This window comes from Dendropsophus ebraccatus, chromosome 5 (assembly GCF_027789765.1).
Source record: "Dendropsophus ebraccatus isolate aDenEbr1 chromosome 5, aDenEbr1.pat, whole genome shotgun sequence".
In the NCBI taxonomy this organism is placed as follows: Eukaryota; Metazoa; Chordata; class Amphibia; order Anura; family Hylidae; genus Dendropsophus; species Dendropsophus ebraccatus.
In genome coordinates, this window is record NC_091458.1 from 2,098,740 (window position 1) to 2,114,661 (window position 15,922).

Sequence of the window (15,922 nt, forward strand, 5' to 3'; positions counted from 1 at the left end):
GCCCAGTGCTATCCTCATTACTCTGTTCTGCCCATCACTATCCTCATTACTCTGTTCTGCCAGTGCTATCCTCATTACTCTGTTCTGCCCATCACTATCCTCATTACTCTGTTCTGCCCATCACTATCCTCATTACTCTGTTCTGCCAGTGCGATCCTCATTACTCTGTTCTGCCCATCTCTATCCTTCTTACTCTGTTCTGCCCATCACTATCCTCCTTACTCTTTTCTGCCCACCACTATGCTCCTTACTCTGTTCTTCCTCAGGTCTTTTGAGGATAGCCACGCAGCACGCATGTGTAGCCAACCTGTAATAAAGCACAGATGCCACAATGCAGCTTTTTACGCTCTCTTACCTTGCTGACTATTCTCAGATAGACTGAACTCATTGGCGTCCCTTGAGAATTTTGGACCCTGTGCCGCCTCCTCACGGACGTGGATAACCAGGACGGCAGTGGTGGAAAGTGGCGGCTCACCCAGATCTGAGGCCTGTACAAAGACTGTGCGTTCTCTTGCGCTCATGCCCTCCAGAGGTTCTAGCAGACGTACTTCACCGGTATAAGGGTCCACCGAAAAGCGTCCCGTTCCAGAATGTGGTGCCAACCTATATAAGATGGAAGCATTGGCACCAGCGTCTTTGTCCTCTGCTCTCATGCCAGCCAGATTCCTCTTGATGGGGGTGTTACGAGACAGATTTAGATGATACGGGCTCCGTAAGAATGTTGGGGGGTTATCATTAACGTCCTTCACTATAACAGTCACGCTGGCTTCTGCACTACGTGGTCCCGATGGGTCAGAATCCATCACCCATGCCAAGAAGGTGTATGCAGCCCGCCTCTCACGGTCTAGCTGGATTGCCGTTGTGATATGTCCAGTAAGAGGGTCAATATGGAAGGCTCCCTGGGTCCCATTGGAGAGATGGAACGTGGTTTGTCCGTTGTGACCATAATCGGGATCGAGAGCTGTCAGCTTCAGAACTAAACTGCCAACGGGGGCATCTTCAGGAACTTCTGCTTTAAAAGATGATTCAGAGAAAGTGGGGACGTTGTCATTGAGATCAAGCACCGAGACGGTGATAGTGGTGGAGGCACTGAGGGATGGAGCGCCGGAATCCTGGACTAACATGGTCAGCTGATACTCTGATACCAACTCTCGGTCCAGTGGTTTAGATGTCGAGAGGGCTCCTGTTGATGAATCCAAGGAGAAGTCGTGTAATGGGTCACCATCTGCAAGGAAAAGGTTATATAAGTGACTGTCAAGACTCCCGATGTCAGTTTTGTGCTCTCCCTAAGAAGACACACTGTCCCCTCAACCAGCCCACCGGGGACCTACAGATAAAGATAATTAAAGGGATGCTCCAACAGGTGGCACAGGTGGGAGGAGAGAGCTACTGTACTCTGTATACTTGCTCCCAGAGAGCATTTCATGGCTTCTAAGCATTTTGAAATCGGCCTGGTGGTCTTCCTAAAGGAGACACGTGACCCCTCAGACCTCTTTTGTCATGAAAGTCGATAACAATGTTACATCTGGAACCCAAGGTGATATAAGTTCATGTACAGTCTATAATAACCCACCTACATGTCTCATATTGTTCTTCTTCTATATCGGCTCGTGACGGACATGTAGGGACACTAGAAGTAGCATAGGAGTTGATTCTATATCCACCGTAGCAGGAATTTATGGACACTTACCTATCAGACGATACTGGAGCTGCCCGTTGCTTCCTGTGTCCAGGTCCCAGGCTCGAAGGACACAAAGCGTTATTGGATCCTGATTCTCAGGAACTTCGAGGAAAATGCTGTCGCTCTCAAATACCGGAGAATTGTCATTCTCATCCCCGACGATGATATGAATGCGGACCTCAGACACCTTGGGTGGTGAGCCTCCATCCCGGGCATATGCTACAACACAGGACAGGAGGTGAGTACACGTGTGGCCTCTGGTCAGGTGAGCTGTGATGTCAGTGTGTATATACCTATCAGCTTGTAGACATCTTTTTGCTCTCGGTCTAGAGGCTTCTTGGTGGTGAGGATTCCACTTTGAGGGTCGAGTGAGAATTCATCTCCAGAAACTCCAGCGTACGTGACATGTCCTCCAGGTCCTAGAATTATTGTAGTATAGAAGGTTGTCAGGACAGTGTCCGCTGAGGCCCCAGTCCCTTCCACTCACTTCACCCTTTTATCTTCTACTCACCGAGATCTCGATCCACGGCCTGTAGTCTAAGGACAGTGGTGCCTGCAGCCTGATTCTCCTTCACATTTCCTTCATACTGCACTTTCTCAAAGGTGGGAATCTCATCATTCACATCGAGAACCGAAATGGAAAGTGTCTGCGTGCTGGACAGACGTGGAGAACCATAATCCATTGCAAGCAGAGTAAGGTTATATGCGGCTGTCTCTTCACGGTCTAAAGCTCTCACCACAGACAGAGCACCTGCATAGAAGAGACACTGCAATAAGCACAACCGCTGTCTTATAGTACGTAACACCCCAACACTGCCACCAGTCCTATCATAGACACCAACACTGCCACCAGTCCTATCATAGACCACACCAACACTGCCACCAGTCCTATCATAGACCACACCAACACTGCCACCAGTCCTATCATAGACACCAACACTGCCACCAGTCCTATCATAGACCACACCAACACTGCCACCAGTCCTATCATAGACACCAACACTGCCACCAGTCCTATCATAGACCACACCAACACTGCCACCAGTCCTATCATAGACCACACCAACACTGCCACCAGTCCTATCATAGACCACACCAACACTGCCACCAGTCCTATCATAGACCACACCAACACTGCCACCAGTCCTATCATAGACCACACCAACACTGCCACCAGTCCTATCATAGACCACACCAACACTGCCACCAGTCCTATCATAGACACCAACACTGCCACCAGTCCTATCATAGACCACACCAACACTGCCACCAGTCCTATCATAGACCACACCAACACTGCCACCAGTCCTATCATAGACCACACCAACACTGCCACCAGTCCTATCATAGACCACACCAACACTGCCACCAGTCCTATCATAGACCACACCAACACTGCCACCAGTCCTATCATAGACACCAACACTGCCACCAGTCCTATCATAGACCACACCAACACTGTCACCAGTCCTATCATAGACACCAACACTGCCACCAGTCCTATCATAGACACCAACACTGCCACCAGTCCTATCATAGACCACACCAACACTGCCACCAGTCCTATCATAGACCACACCAACACTGCCACCAGTCCTATCATAGACACCAACACTGCCACCAGTCCTATCATAGACACCAACACTGCCACCAGTCCTATCATAGACACCAACACTGCCACCAGTCCTATCATAGACACCAACACTGTCACCAGTCCTATCATAGACACCAACACTGTCACCAGTCCTATCATAGACACCAACACTGCCACCAGTCCTATCATAGACACCAACACTGCCACCAGTCCTATCATAGACCACACCAACACTGCCACCAGTCCTATCATAGACCACACCAACACTGCCACCAGTCCTATCATAGACCACACCAACACTGCCACCAGTCGTATCATAGACACCAACCCTGCCACCAGTCCTATCATAGACACCAACACTGCTATCAGTCCTATCATAGACACCAACACTGCCACCAGTCCTATCATAGACACCAACACTGCCACCAGTCCTATCATAGACCACACCAACACTGCCACCAGTCCTATCATAGACCACACCAACACTGCCACCAGTCCTATCATAGACATCAACACTGCCACCAGTCCTATCATAGACACCAACACTGCCACCAGTCCTATCATAGACCACACCAACACTGCCACCAGTCCTATCATAGACCACACCAACACTGCCACCAGTCCTATCATAGACCACACCAACACTACCACCAGTGCTATCATAGACCACACCAACACTGCCACCAGTCCTATCATAGACCACACCAACACTGCCACCAGTCCTATCATAGACCACACCAACACTGCCACCAGTCCTATCATAGACCACACCAACACTGCCACCAGTCCTATCATAGACAACACCAACACTGCCACCAGTCCTATCATAGACCACACCAACACTGCCACCAGTCCTATCATAGACCACACCAACACTGCCACCAGTCCTATCATAGACCACACCAACACTGCCACCAGTCCTATCATAGACACCAACACTGCCACCAGTCCTATCATAGACACCAACACTGCCACCAGTCCTATCATAGACACCAACACTGCCACCAGTCCTATCGTAGACAATGCTAACAACCACGGAAAATTAGACATATGGACTGCCAACAATACTACCGCCATCCCTGTCACAGAAATAATGACCTGACTACTGGGGTCACCAACACAAGTACTATTACCCAACAATACAAAACTTCCTTTTGACTACGGAATGACCATTTTACAGCAACAATAGGTCAGAATAGTCTCAAACTGGTTACAGTTTACAACTTTAGGGCCCTAGTGCAACAAATGATAACCGGCCGCACTTGGCTGATTACCGGCCGAGCGAGGAGTAGGAGTTCTTTCAAATAAACTGGTGCAAGAAGGTGCCAAAGATTTGTAATTTACTTCTATTTGGAAAAAAAAATTTGAGTCTTTCAGTACTTATCAGCTGCTGTATGTCCTGCAGGAAGTGGTGTATTCTCTCCAGTCTGACACAGTGCTCTCTTCTGCCGCCTCTGTCCATGCCAAGTCAGAAACTGTCCAGAGCAGGAGAGGTTTTCTATGGGGATTTGCTGCTGCTCTGGACAGTTCCTGACATGGACAGAGGTGGCAGCAGAGAGCACTGTATCAGGCTGGAGAGAATACACCACTTCCTGCAGGACATGTAGCAGCTGATAAGTACTAGAAGAGTGCTGGGACCAGTTAATTTGAAAGATTTTTTGGGGGGTGAACTACCCCTTTAAGGAATATATTTGATAAGTGCTAAAGGCAGATACATGTTATAAGATTGAGATACATGTGCCGTGGAGACACACATGTAAACCCAGCAGCCACAGTCCTTCTCGATGACTAAACCCACAAAAATCCAATTGGCCTATGCTACTGCATGAAAAGAAAGTATTGAACAGATGAAGGTGAAGGATATGCTCTTACCTGTGCTTGGATGTATCTGGAACCTGCCCTCCTCGTTGCCTCCAGCTAGCTGGTAACCAATGCGCCCATTCTCTCCTAAGTCTGAGTCTTTGGCCACTAGAAAAAGAGCTGTAGATCCTACCGGAAGGTCTTCTGGCAGCCACACGACAGAGGGTGTGAGAAAGTGAGGAGTGTTGTCATTGCGATCACTAAGGAATATTCTCGCAGTTACAGAGGTGGAACGACGTTGGCTTGCATTCAATGCGCAATCTCTGGCCTCCACCATCAGCAGGTAAGACGAGACTTGTTCCCGATCCAGTGGGTACGCTATACTCATCACACCTGTCTCTGCATCCAGACGGAAAATACTTTCTGCAGACTCCGGCTCCTGACGCAGTAAGGAATATCGAACCTGACTGTTGGGACCAGGTCCATCTCGGTCTAAAGCTTCAAAAGTGAAGACTGAAGAGCCGACCTGAGCGTCCTCTGCCACCACCAGCGTCAGCGGATCTTCAGGGAACACAGGAGAGTGATCATTTTTGTCTTGGACTTCAATGTCTACTTGAACCACTCGGGGCAGTAAAAATACTCCGGTCACTTCTCTCGCTTCCTCAACACTTACTCTAAGGCTGTATCGGGGCTGAGACTCAAAATCCAGTTCTTTTACCAGGAAGATGTTGCCAGTCCGCCCATCCACCATAAAGTTCCCATTTGGATCATCCATTAGGGTGTAGATTGCTGAGCCGTGAGGAGTTTTAGGGGAAACAGTTCCCAGAAGTGATCCAGGCGGCAATCCTTCCATTGGTGTGAGGACAAGTGCGCTGGGGTTGGGCTTCACTGGGTATCTGACTGATGGCAGAATCTGGAAAATAGATACATAGGATGTACACACTCTGTACCCCAGGGCATTTTCCTGCAAATGGATACAAGCCTCATTGTATCTACCTGTATACGGAGGGTGGCCTCAGTAGTTTTGGGAGGAGATCCAGAGTCCCGGGCCTGAACACTCATTGTGTAGAGGGATCGTTCGGCATGGTGGATGGATGTCGCTGTCCGCAGCTCTCCTGTGTGTGGATGCAGAGAGAAGCGCTCTGCCCACGGACCTGCCCGGACAAGAGTGCTAGTTACTAAATGATGGCGATTCCCACAGTGACGGTCACTGGCCCTGGCTTAGTGGGGTGACCAGTGTTATTGGGTGTAGCTATAGTTTTATATAGCATATTTCTACGGGATTCTTTCCACTTTCTAATGGAAGATGTCTATGTCCAATAGAAATACAATGCCCTGTGTGTCATATCAAGCCAGAAACATTCGGACAAGGAAAAGAAGATGATATAGGGTTCTAGACTAGATGTGCTGTGGTTATGGCAGCCAGGTAGACGTAATGTCATCTACAGTAAAAGGTGGCCCTGACCTAACACATAGGACCTCAATATAACCTCAGCTCATGATGTCATCAATCATCTATAGAATCATTAGTCAAGTATCCATCAAAACAATCAACATCAAGCTATCATCACGTTATCCATCATCTGTGATGCCATCAGTCCAAGCATTATATAATCACTAGCAAGCCATCAATAATCCATCATGTCCCCAGTCATCCATGGTCCATTATGTCATCAACCATTCATCCATAATGCTTCATGTTCTCGATATAACATCCTGTCCTAGGACGTAAGACTCCTCTATAGTATCTACTTATGTCAGATATTTATTGAGGAACTGATATAGACGTGGTAAGTACCTGACAGGCTATAGGTCACTGTCCCGTTCTCGCCTTCATCTGCGTCCTTGGCCAAGATGGATGCCACAAATGCACCAGACAATTTTCCTTCCATTATCTAAAGGAAAACATTTATATATAAAAAAAAAAGCATTGTCAGAGGCAAGATGAAGAAAAATCAGTCATCAGTCTATGGACCGTTGTCTATGGCCAATACCTGGACGGTGGTCTCTCTGCCAGGACTAGGATGCAGGAAGACTGGATGGTTGTCATTTTCATCCAACACGGAGACATGAATGGTGCCGGTCACACTGCGCGGAGGTGCCCCTCCGTCCTGGGCGATGACCAGGAGCTGATAGGTGGCCTGGTTCTCTCGGTCCAGACTCCGTCTTACCGATAATTCCCCTAGGGGGAAAACACATGTCCTATTACTACGGCTTGAATGTGTCCCTGGATGTTGGATGCCTTATGTTTTATAGCCAAGCTTTTTGAAGATAATAATTTAGGTATTTACTTCATAATTATATTTTTCATGAAATATGATTGGACACTTTTGGGGAACTGTAGGTGATCACCTGAGGGGTTCTCGTGTGTTTGGGGTATTTGGTGGGACTTTTTCAGGCTTTGGCAGTGAGATGTTTTACAGATTGATCTCTGGTCCTACCTGTGTGTGGATGTATGGTGAAGTCAGTCTCTTGTGCAGGCAGTCTAAATGTAACACGTCCATTTTGTCCTGCATCTCTGTCCGTCGCGCTGACTCTTCCCACAACCTCCCCTGGTGGTCGGTTCTCAGAGATGCTCATGAAATACCTCTCCTCACTCAGCCGCGGAGCATTGTCGTTCTCGTCGGTGACTCGGACACGTACGGTACATGTAGCAGTGCGGCCTCCAGAGCCCCCCGATGCCAGTACTGCCAGTACATACACCTCTCGGCTTTCCCTGTCCAATGCTCCTCGGACATACAACCATCCTGTTTCTGCCTCCACGCTAAATCCCACTGCATCAGCATCTGTTCTCAGCCTGTAGCGTAAGGGGTTCTCCTTTCCTCCAGGAAGTAATGCTTGCACCTGCAAAAGTCTGCTCATGGGGGGACTCCCTTCTCGGACCTCCACACGATAGTCAGATGCTCCACAGGCTGGCTCAGACTCCTGCTCCATCACAAGGACTGTGATCTCTAACTCAGAAGAAAGTTGCGGGAAGCCTCCATCAAGTGCAAGTACACGAAGATCATAACTCTCTTGGTTCAGGGGTCCAGTGATCTGGATCTGTCCAAAACTATCTATGCTGAAGGGGCCCTGAGAAACAAGCTGATAATGGATCTGGCCATTGGCTCCCACATCAGGGTCTAGTGCTTTAGCAGTAAAGATGATGGTGTCAATAGGGGTGTACCCCTGAATTCTCAGGGTGTGTGATGGCGACATAAAAGTTGGAGGATTATCATTTACATCAGTGATTCGTAGGGTGATACGTGCTCGGGTGTAGGCCGGGGGAGACCCACTATGGGCTTGGACTTCAAGAAGAAGTTCAGTGTCTTGTTCTCGATCAAGCTGTCGATGTGTAGACAGTACTCCAGAATGAGGGTCCATGAATAAAAGTCCACGAGGATCACCATACGCCAGGGAGTAGAGAATCAAACCAGGAACACCTAGAATGAAGAAGAGTCGACATAAATAAAATCACAATGAATATACTGCTTACCACAGTGACATTTAGTGACAGATCTAGAACTAAAATCATAGGAATTATTTGGTGAGGTTCAGTAGGTACCTGGTGGATTGGTTGCCTTCACGCTGCCCACGATAGTTCCTGGTGGAGTGTCTTCGGGCACCACAAAGTCATACTGAGGCTGAAGAAATGCTGGAATGGGGGCAGAGCTCGGTAATATGCTGATGTTCACCCAAGCATTCACTTCAGCTCTTACTCCACCTCCATCCTTGGCTCCCACCTCAAGATGGAGCACAGAGCCAGCTCGGGTAGACAAAGAACGTGCCACCAAGAGGGTTCCTAAAAGAGGATGCCATATTACAAAAGCTCCAAGACCATGAATGCACAACAACACGGAAAATATACTAGCACCACTATGGGATCTTATGGACAGTGTACTAGCACCACTATGGGATCTTATGGACAGTGTACTAGCACCACTATGGGATCTTATGGACAGTGAGTGTACTAGCACCACCGTAGGATCTTATGGACAGTGTACTAGCACCTCTATGGGATCTTATGGACAGTGTACTAGCACCACTATGGGATCTTATGGACAGTGTACTAGCACCACCGTAGGATCTTATGGACAGTGTACTAGCACCACTATGGGATCTTATGGACAGTGTACTAGCACCTCTATGGGATTTTATGGACAGTGTACTAGCACCACTATGGGATCTTATGGACAGTGTACTAGCACCACCGTTGGATCTTATGGACAGTGTACTAGCACCACCGTAGGATCTTATGGACAGTGTACTAGTACCACTATGGGATCTTATGGACAGTGTACTAGCACCACCGTAGGATCTTATGGACAGTGTACTAGCACCACTATGGGATCATATGGACAGTGTACTGGCACCACTATGGGATCTTATGGACAGTGTACTGGCACCACTATGGGATCTTATGGACAGTGTACTTTCGCCATTATGGGATGTTATGGACAGTGTACTAGCACCACTATGGGATCTTATGGACAGTGTACCAGAACCACTATGGGATCTTATGGACAGTGTACTAGCACCACTATGGGATCTTATGGACAGTGTACTAGCACCACTATGGGATCTTATGGACAGTGTACTAGCACCACTATGGGATCTTATGGACAGTGTACTAGCACCACTATGGGATCTTATGGACAGTGTACTAGCACCTCTATGGGATCTTATGGACAGTGTACTAGCACCACCATTACTGTAGGATTTTGAGGATAACATATACTACCACCATAGGATTTGGAGAATAATATACCACAAAGATAGGATCTGAAGAACAATGGGCCTCCACCATAAAATCTCAAGACAATATACTACCACGCCCATAGAATTTGAGAATCAGATTCCACCACCATCATAAGATATGGAGAATGATATAAAACCACCACCAAAAGATCTTAAAGTGTCACTGTCGTGAATTTTTTTTTTTTGCAGAAATCAATAGTCCAGGCGATTTTAAGAAACTTTGTAATTGGGTTTATTAGCCAAAAAATTAATTTTTATCATGAAAAAGCAGTTTGAAGCTCTCCCCCTGTCTTCATTGTTCTCCTATGGAGAGAGGGAAATGAGACACCAAAACAGGACATCAAAGAGTTAATTAAAAGCTACATTACCTCTCTCTCCTCTGATGTCACCACTGACCTCTCTGACCTCTGAATAGCTCCCCCGCTGTGTAATCCTTTGTTCTCTGCTCTCTGCTGCTGACATTTCTCCTCCATCTCTGCTCCCCCCTCCCCTCTCCATAGCCCAGACAGGACCCGTCTGATTGAGATTTCCTGATTCTGAGCAGTGGATGACAGAGAGGAGGGGGGGGGGACCTGGGAAAAGGCTTTCTGAATGCAGATAATGGAATATTTGCCTAATAAACCCAATTACAAAGTTTCTTAAAATCACCTGGACTATTGATTTCTGCAAAATTTTCACAACAGTGACTCTTTAAGGCAAACTATCACAAGACCACGGATGCATTGTCACATGCCAGCACCCTACCATACCATGAATACTGTACCCAAATGAATGCCCAGCCCTTGTTTGTTCAATGCTTCCCTTCCTGGAGGCATCGGCTTGTCTGTCTCGGTGTCCCTGTCAATCTCTTCCCTGCTGTTTCATACAATGGTGACGCCATTACATTCAGCTGACATACGTATGTCATCAGGGGGTATGTGTCTGTAATGAGGTATCTGCCCATGCTTACCTGAGTCAGGCTCAATGCGCAGAAGAGCAGGGTTATTTCCTGACAGAATATGATAGGTCAGGACCCCATGCAGCCCATCATCCTTATCGCGGGCAGTCACACTCATTATGGGTGTTCCTGGTGGACTGAGGGCACTTACGCTAGCACCATATTCCAGTGGGTAAAAGACTGGCCGGTTATCATTGACATCTTCTACAGAGACCCGGACGAGGCATCCTGAGCTCAGGCCTCCCTGTGGGAACAGAGGAAGGGTGGTGGGATAGGTTTCCTGCTAGTTTCCGAGCACGCTGTGAGCTCCGGCTTTACCATTCAGTTCCCCATCTCCTGAGCCCGGCACTCAACCCTGTTCTCTGCATCTTTTTATTATTTGCTTTCAGAACTGGTTCTAGATCCAAACTGGGTTTGTCTGTTCTCAGATTACAACATTCCCTACTCTGGACCTTATGGCTGAGATCTTCTCTATATCCTACAACTGATAATCCCATACTCCATATCCTACAACTGATGATCTCATACTCCATATCCTACAATTGATAATCCCATACTCCATATCCTACAACTGATGATCCCATACTCCATATCCTACAACTGATGATCTCATACTCCATATCCTACAACTGATGATCTCATACTCCATATCCTACAACTGATGATCTCATACTCCATATCCTACAACTGATGATCTCATACTCCATATCCTACAACTGATGATCTCATACTCCATATCCTACAACTGATAATCCCATACTCCATATCCTACAAGTGATAATCCCATACTCCATATCCTACAACTGATAATCCCATACTCCATATCCTACAACTGATGATCCCATACTCCATATCCTACAAGTGATAATCCCATACTCCATATCCTACAACTGATGATCCCATACTCCATATCCTACAACTGATGATCCCATACTCCATATCCTACAACTGATAATCCCATACTCCATATCCTACAATTGATAATCCCATACTCCATATCCTACAACTGATAATCCCATACTCCATATCCTACAACTGATGATCTCATACTCCATATCCAACAACTGATGATCCCATACTCCATATCCAACAACTGATGATCTCATACTCCATATCCTACAACTGATGATCCCATACTCCATATCCGACAACTGATGATCCCATACTCCATATCCTACAACTGATGATCCCATACTCCATATCCGACAACTAATGTTCTCATACTCTACAACCTTACATAGACACATGTCCATCAAGTTCAACCAAGGAGGGGATGGATACAGGGAAGGGGGATATACAAGGAAGGGATGGATACAGGGAAGGGGGCCAGATGATCATAGGTTCTATACGTCCTATGACTGATGTTCTCATACTCCGGATCCTACAACTAATGTTCCCATAATCCATATCCTATGACTGATGTTCCCATACTCCATATCCTACGACTGATGTTCCCATACTCCATATCTTACGACTGATGTTCCCATACAAGATCAAACCACTGATGTTCCCATACTAGATCCAACCACTGATGTTCCCATACTCCATATTCTACGACTAATGTTCTCATCCTCTGGATCCTACAACTGATGTTTCCAGACTCCATATCCTACAACTAATGTTCCCATACACCACAACCTACGACTGATGCTCCCATACTGTGGATCCTACCATTGATGTTCCCATACTTGGATCCTATGACTGATGTTCCCTTACTCTGGATCCTACGACTGATCTTCCCATACTCTGGATCCTACGACTGATCTTCCCATACTCTGGATCCTACGACTGATCTTCCCTTTGTCTTGATCCTACGACTGATCTTCCCTTTCTCTTGATCCTACGACTGATGTTCTCATCCTCTGGATCCTACGACTGATCTTCCCATACTCCATATCCTACAACTAATGTTCCCATACTCCATATCCTACAACTAATGTTCCCATACTGTGGATCCTACCATTGATGTTTCCATACTCGTTATCCTACAACTGATGCTTCCATACTGTGGATCCTACCATTGATGTTTCCATACTTCGGATCCTATGACTGATCTTCCCTTACTCTGGATCATACGACTGATGTTCCCTTACTCTGGATGCTACGACTGATGTTCCCTTACTCTGGATCCTACGACTGATGTTCCCTTACTCTGGATCCTACGACTGATGTTCCCTTACTCTAGATCCTACGACTGATGTTCCCTTACTCTGGATCCTATGACTGATCTTCCCATACTCTGGATCCTACGACTGATGTTCCCTTACTCTGGATCCTACGACTGATGTTCCCTTACTCTGGATCCTACGACTGATGTTCCCTTACTCTGGATCCTACGACTGATGTTCCCTTACTCTAGATCCTACGATTGATGCTCCCATGCTCTGGATCCTACCATTGATGTTCCTATACTCCATATCCTACGACTGATCTTCCCATACTCTGGATCCTATGACTGATGTTCCCATACACTGGATATTATGCTGATGTTTTCCATACTCTGCATCATATACATTCTGAGTATTCAATGGTATCTACATGTCTATATTGTAAGGTCGGCAGTCTCACCCCATCCGTGGCGGTCACATGAAGAAGGAAGAAGCGCTCTCCATCATCTCTATCCAAGGTGTCTGAGAGGCAAATTTCTCCACTCTCTGAATGAATCTGGAACTGAGGAGGAGATGTGGGGCTGAGAGAGTACGAGACAGATCCAAGACTTCCACTGTCTGCATCCGATGCCGAGACCTGAAAAACAGCAAGGGAGAGGGGTGAGGGGAGAGATGGGAAAGGAGTGAGGGGAAAGAGGAGAGATGGGTAAGGGGAGAGAGGAGAGATGGGTAAGGGGAGAGAGGAGAGATGGGTAAGGGGAGAGAGGAGAGATGGGTAAGGGGTGAGGGGAGAGAGGAGAGATGGGTAAGGGGAGAGAGGAGAGATGGGTAAGGGGTGAGGGGAGAGATGGGTGAGAGGAGAGATGGGTAAGGGGAGAGATGGGTAAGGGGTGAGGGGAGAGATGGGTGAGAGGAGAGATGGGAAAGGGGTGAGGGGAGAGAGGAGAGATGGGTAAGGGGAGAGAGGAGAGATGGGAAAGGGGTGAGGAGAGAGAGGAGAGATGGGAAAGGGGTGAGGAGAGAGAGGAGAGATGGGAAAGGGGTGAGGGGAGAGAGGAGAGATGGGAAAGGGGTGAGGGGAGAGAGGAGAGATGGGAAAGGGGTGAGGGGAGAGAGGAGAGATGGGTAAGGGGAGAGAGGAGAGATGGGTAAGGGGTGAGGGGAGAGATGGGTGAGGGGAGAGAGGAGAGATGGGTAAGGGGTGAGGGGAGAGATGGGTGAGGGGAGAGAGGAGAGATGGGTAAGGGGAGAGAGGAGAGATGGGTAAGGGGTGAGGAGAGAGAGGAGAGATGGGTAAGGGGAGAGATGGGTGAGGGGAGAGATGGGTAAGGGGAGAGAGGAGAGATGGGTAAGGGGTGAGGGGGGAGAGGAGAGATGGGTAAGGGATGAGGGGAGAGAGGAGAGATGGGTGAGGGGTGAGGGGAGAGATGGGTAAGGGGAGAGAGGAGAGATGGGAAAGGGGTGAGGGGAGAGAGGAGAGATGGGTAAGGGGAGAGAGGAGAGATGGGTGAGGGGTGAGGGGAGAGAGGAGAGATGGGTAAGGGGAGAGAGGAGAGATGGATAAGGGGAGAGAGGAGAGATGGATAAGGGGAGAGAGGAGAGATGGATAAGGGGAGAGAGGAGAGATGGATAAGGGGAGAGAGGAGAGATGGGTAAGGGGAGAGAGGAGAGATGGGAAAGGGGTGAGGAGAGATGGGAAAGGGGTGAGGAGAGAGAGGAGAGATGGGAAAGGGGTGAGGAGAGAGAGGAGAGATTGGTAAGGGGAGAGAGGAGAGATGGGAAAGGGGTGAGGGGAGAGATGGGTAAGGGGTGAGGGGAGAGAGGAGAGATGGGTAAGGGGTGAGGGGAGAGATGGGTAAGGGGAGAGAGGAGAGATGGGTAAGGGGAGAGGAGAGATGGGTAAGGGGAGAGGAGAGATGGGTAAGGGGAGAGGAGAGATGGGTAAGGGGTGAGGGGAGAGAGGAGAGATGGGTGAGGGGAGAGGAAGGAGGGGCGAGGGGAGAGGAAGGAGGGGCGAGGGGAGAGGAAGGAGGGGCGAGGAGAGAGGAAGGAGGGGTGAGGGGAGAGGAAGGAGGGGAGAGGCAGAAGGAGGGGAGAGGAAGGAGGGGAGAGGAAGGAGGGGAGAGGCAGAAGGGGAGAGGAAGGAGGGGAGAGGCAGAAGGGGAGAGGAAGGAGGGGCGAGGCAGAAGGGGCGAGGGGAGAGGAAGGAGGGGAGAGGAAAGAGGAAGGAGGGGCGAGGGGAGAGGAAGGAGGGGAGAAAGGAGAGGAAGGAGGGGTGAGGAGAGAAGAAGGAGGGGCGAGGCAGGAGGGGAGAGGAAGGAGGGGAGAGGCAGGAGGGGAGAGGCAGGAGGGGCGAGGCAGAAGGGGGGAGGGCAGAGGAAGGAGGGGCGAGTAGAGAGGAAGGAGGGGCGAGGAGAGAGGAAGGAGGGGCGAGGGGAGAGGAAGGAGGGGAGAGAAAGGAGGGGGAGAGAGGTAGGAGGGGTGAGGAGAGAGGAAGGAGAGGCAGAGGGGAGAGGAAGGAGGGGTGAGGAGAGAGGAAGGAGGGGAGAGGAAGGAGGGGCGAGGGGAGAGGAAGGAGGGGCGAGGGGAGAGGAAGGAGGGGCGAGGGGAGAGGAAGGAGGGGAGAGGAAGGAGGGGTGAGGAGAGAGGAAGGAGGGGCGAGGGGAGAGGAAGGAGGGGTGAGGAGAGAGGAAGGAGGGGTGAGGGGAGAGAGGTAGGAGGGGAGAGGAAGGAGGGGTGAGGAGAGAGGAAGGAGGGGCGAGGGGAGAGGAAGAAGGGGTGAGGAGAGAGGAAGGAGGGGAGAGGAAGGAGGGGAGAGGAAGGAGGGGAGAGGGGAGAGGAAGGAGGGGCGAGGGGAGAGGAAGAAGGGGTGAGGAGAGAGGAAGGAGGGGAGAGGAAGGAGGGGAGAGGGGAGAGGAAAAGGGGAGAGGAAGGAGGGGAGAGGAAGGAGGGGTGAGGGGAGAGAGGTAGGAGGGGTGAGGAGAGAGGAAGGAGGGGAGAGGAGAGAGGTAGGAGGGGTGAGGAGAGAGGCAGGAGGGGAGAGGGGAGAGATGAGTGAGGGAAAA

At 49.1% G+C, this 15,922-nt stretch overlaps 1 protein-coding gene across 1 annotated transcript in view; it reads right to left on the bottom strand.

Annotated features, from left to right (window-relative positions):
• Positions 1-15,922, bottom strand: part of DCHS1 (dachsous cadherin-related 1) — a 63,296-nt gene that overhangs the window by 23,573 nt on the left and 23,801 nt on the right. The window contains exons 3-14 of the mRNA XM_069969297.1: positions 13,318-13,494; positions 10,762-10,993; positions 8,620-8,856; positions 7,517-8,497; positions 7,070-7,257; positions 6,874-6,970; positions 6,072-6,229; positions 5,148-5,988; positions 2,193-2,432; positions 1,975-2,100; positions 1,691-1,900; positions 356-1,225 (exon numbers count right to left, since the gene is read on the bottom strand). Coding sequence (XP_069825398.1) covers positions 356-1,225; positions 1,691-1,900; positions 1,975-2,100; positions 2,193-2,432; positions 5,148-5,988; positions 6,072-6,229; positions 6,874-6,970; positions 7,070-7,257; positions 7,517-8,497; positions 8,620-8,856; positions 10,762-10,993; positions 13,318-13,494 — 4,357 coding nt within the window. The remainder of the gene's footprint in view (positions 1-355; positions 1,226-1,690; positions 1,901-1,974; positions 2,101-2,192; positions 2,433-5,147; positions 5,989-6,071; positions 6,230-6,873; positions 6,971-7,069; positions 7,258-7,516; positions 8,498-8,619; positions 8,857-10,761; positions 10,994-13,317; positions 13,495-15,922) is intronic.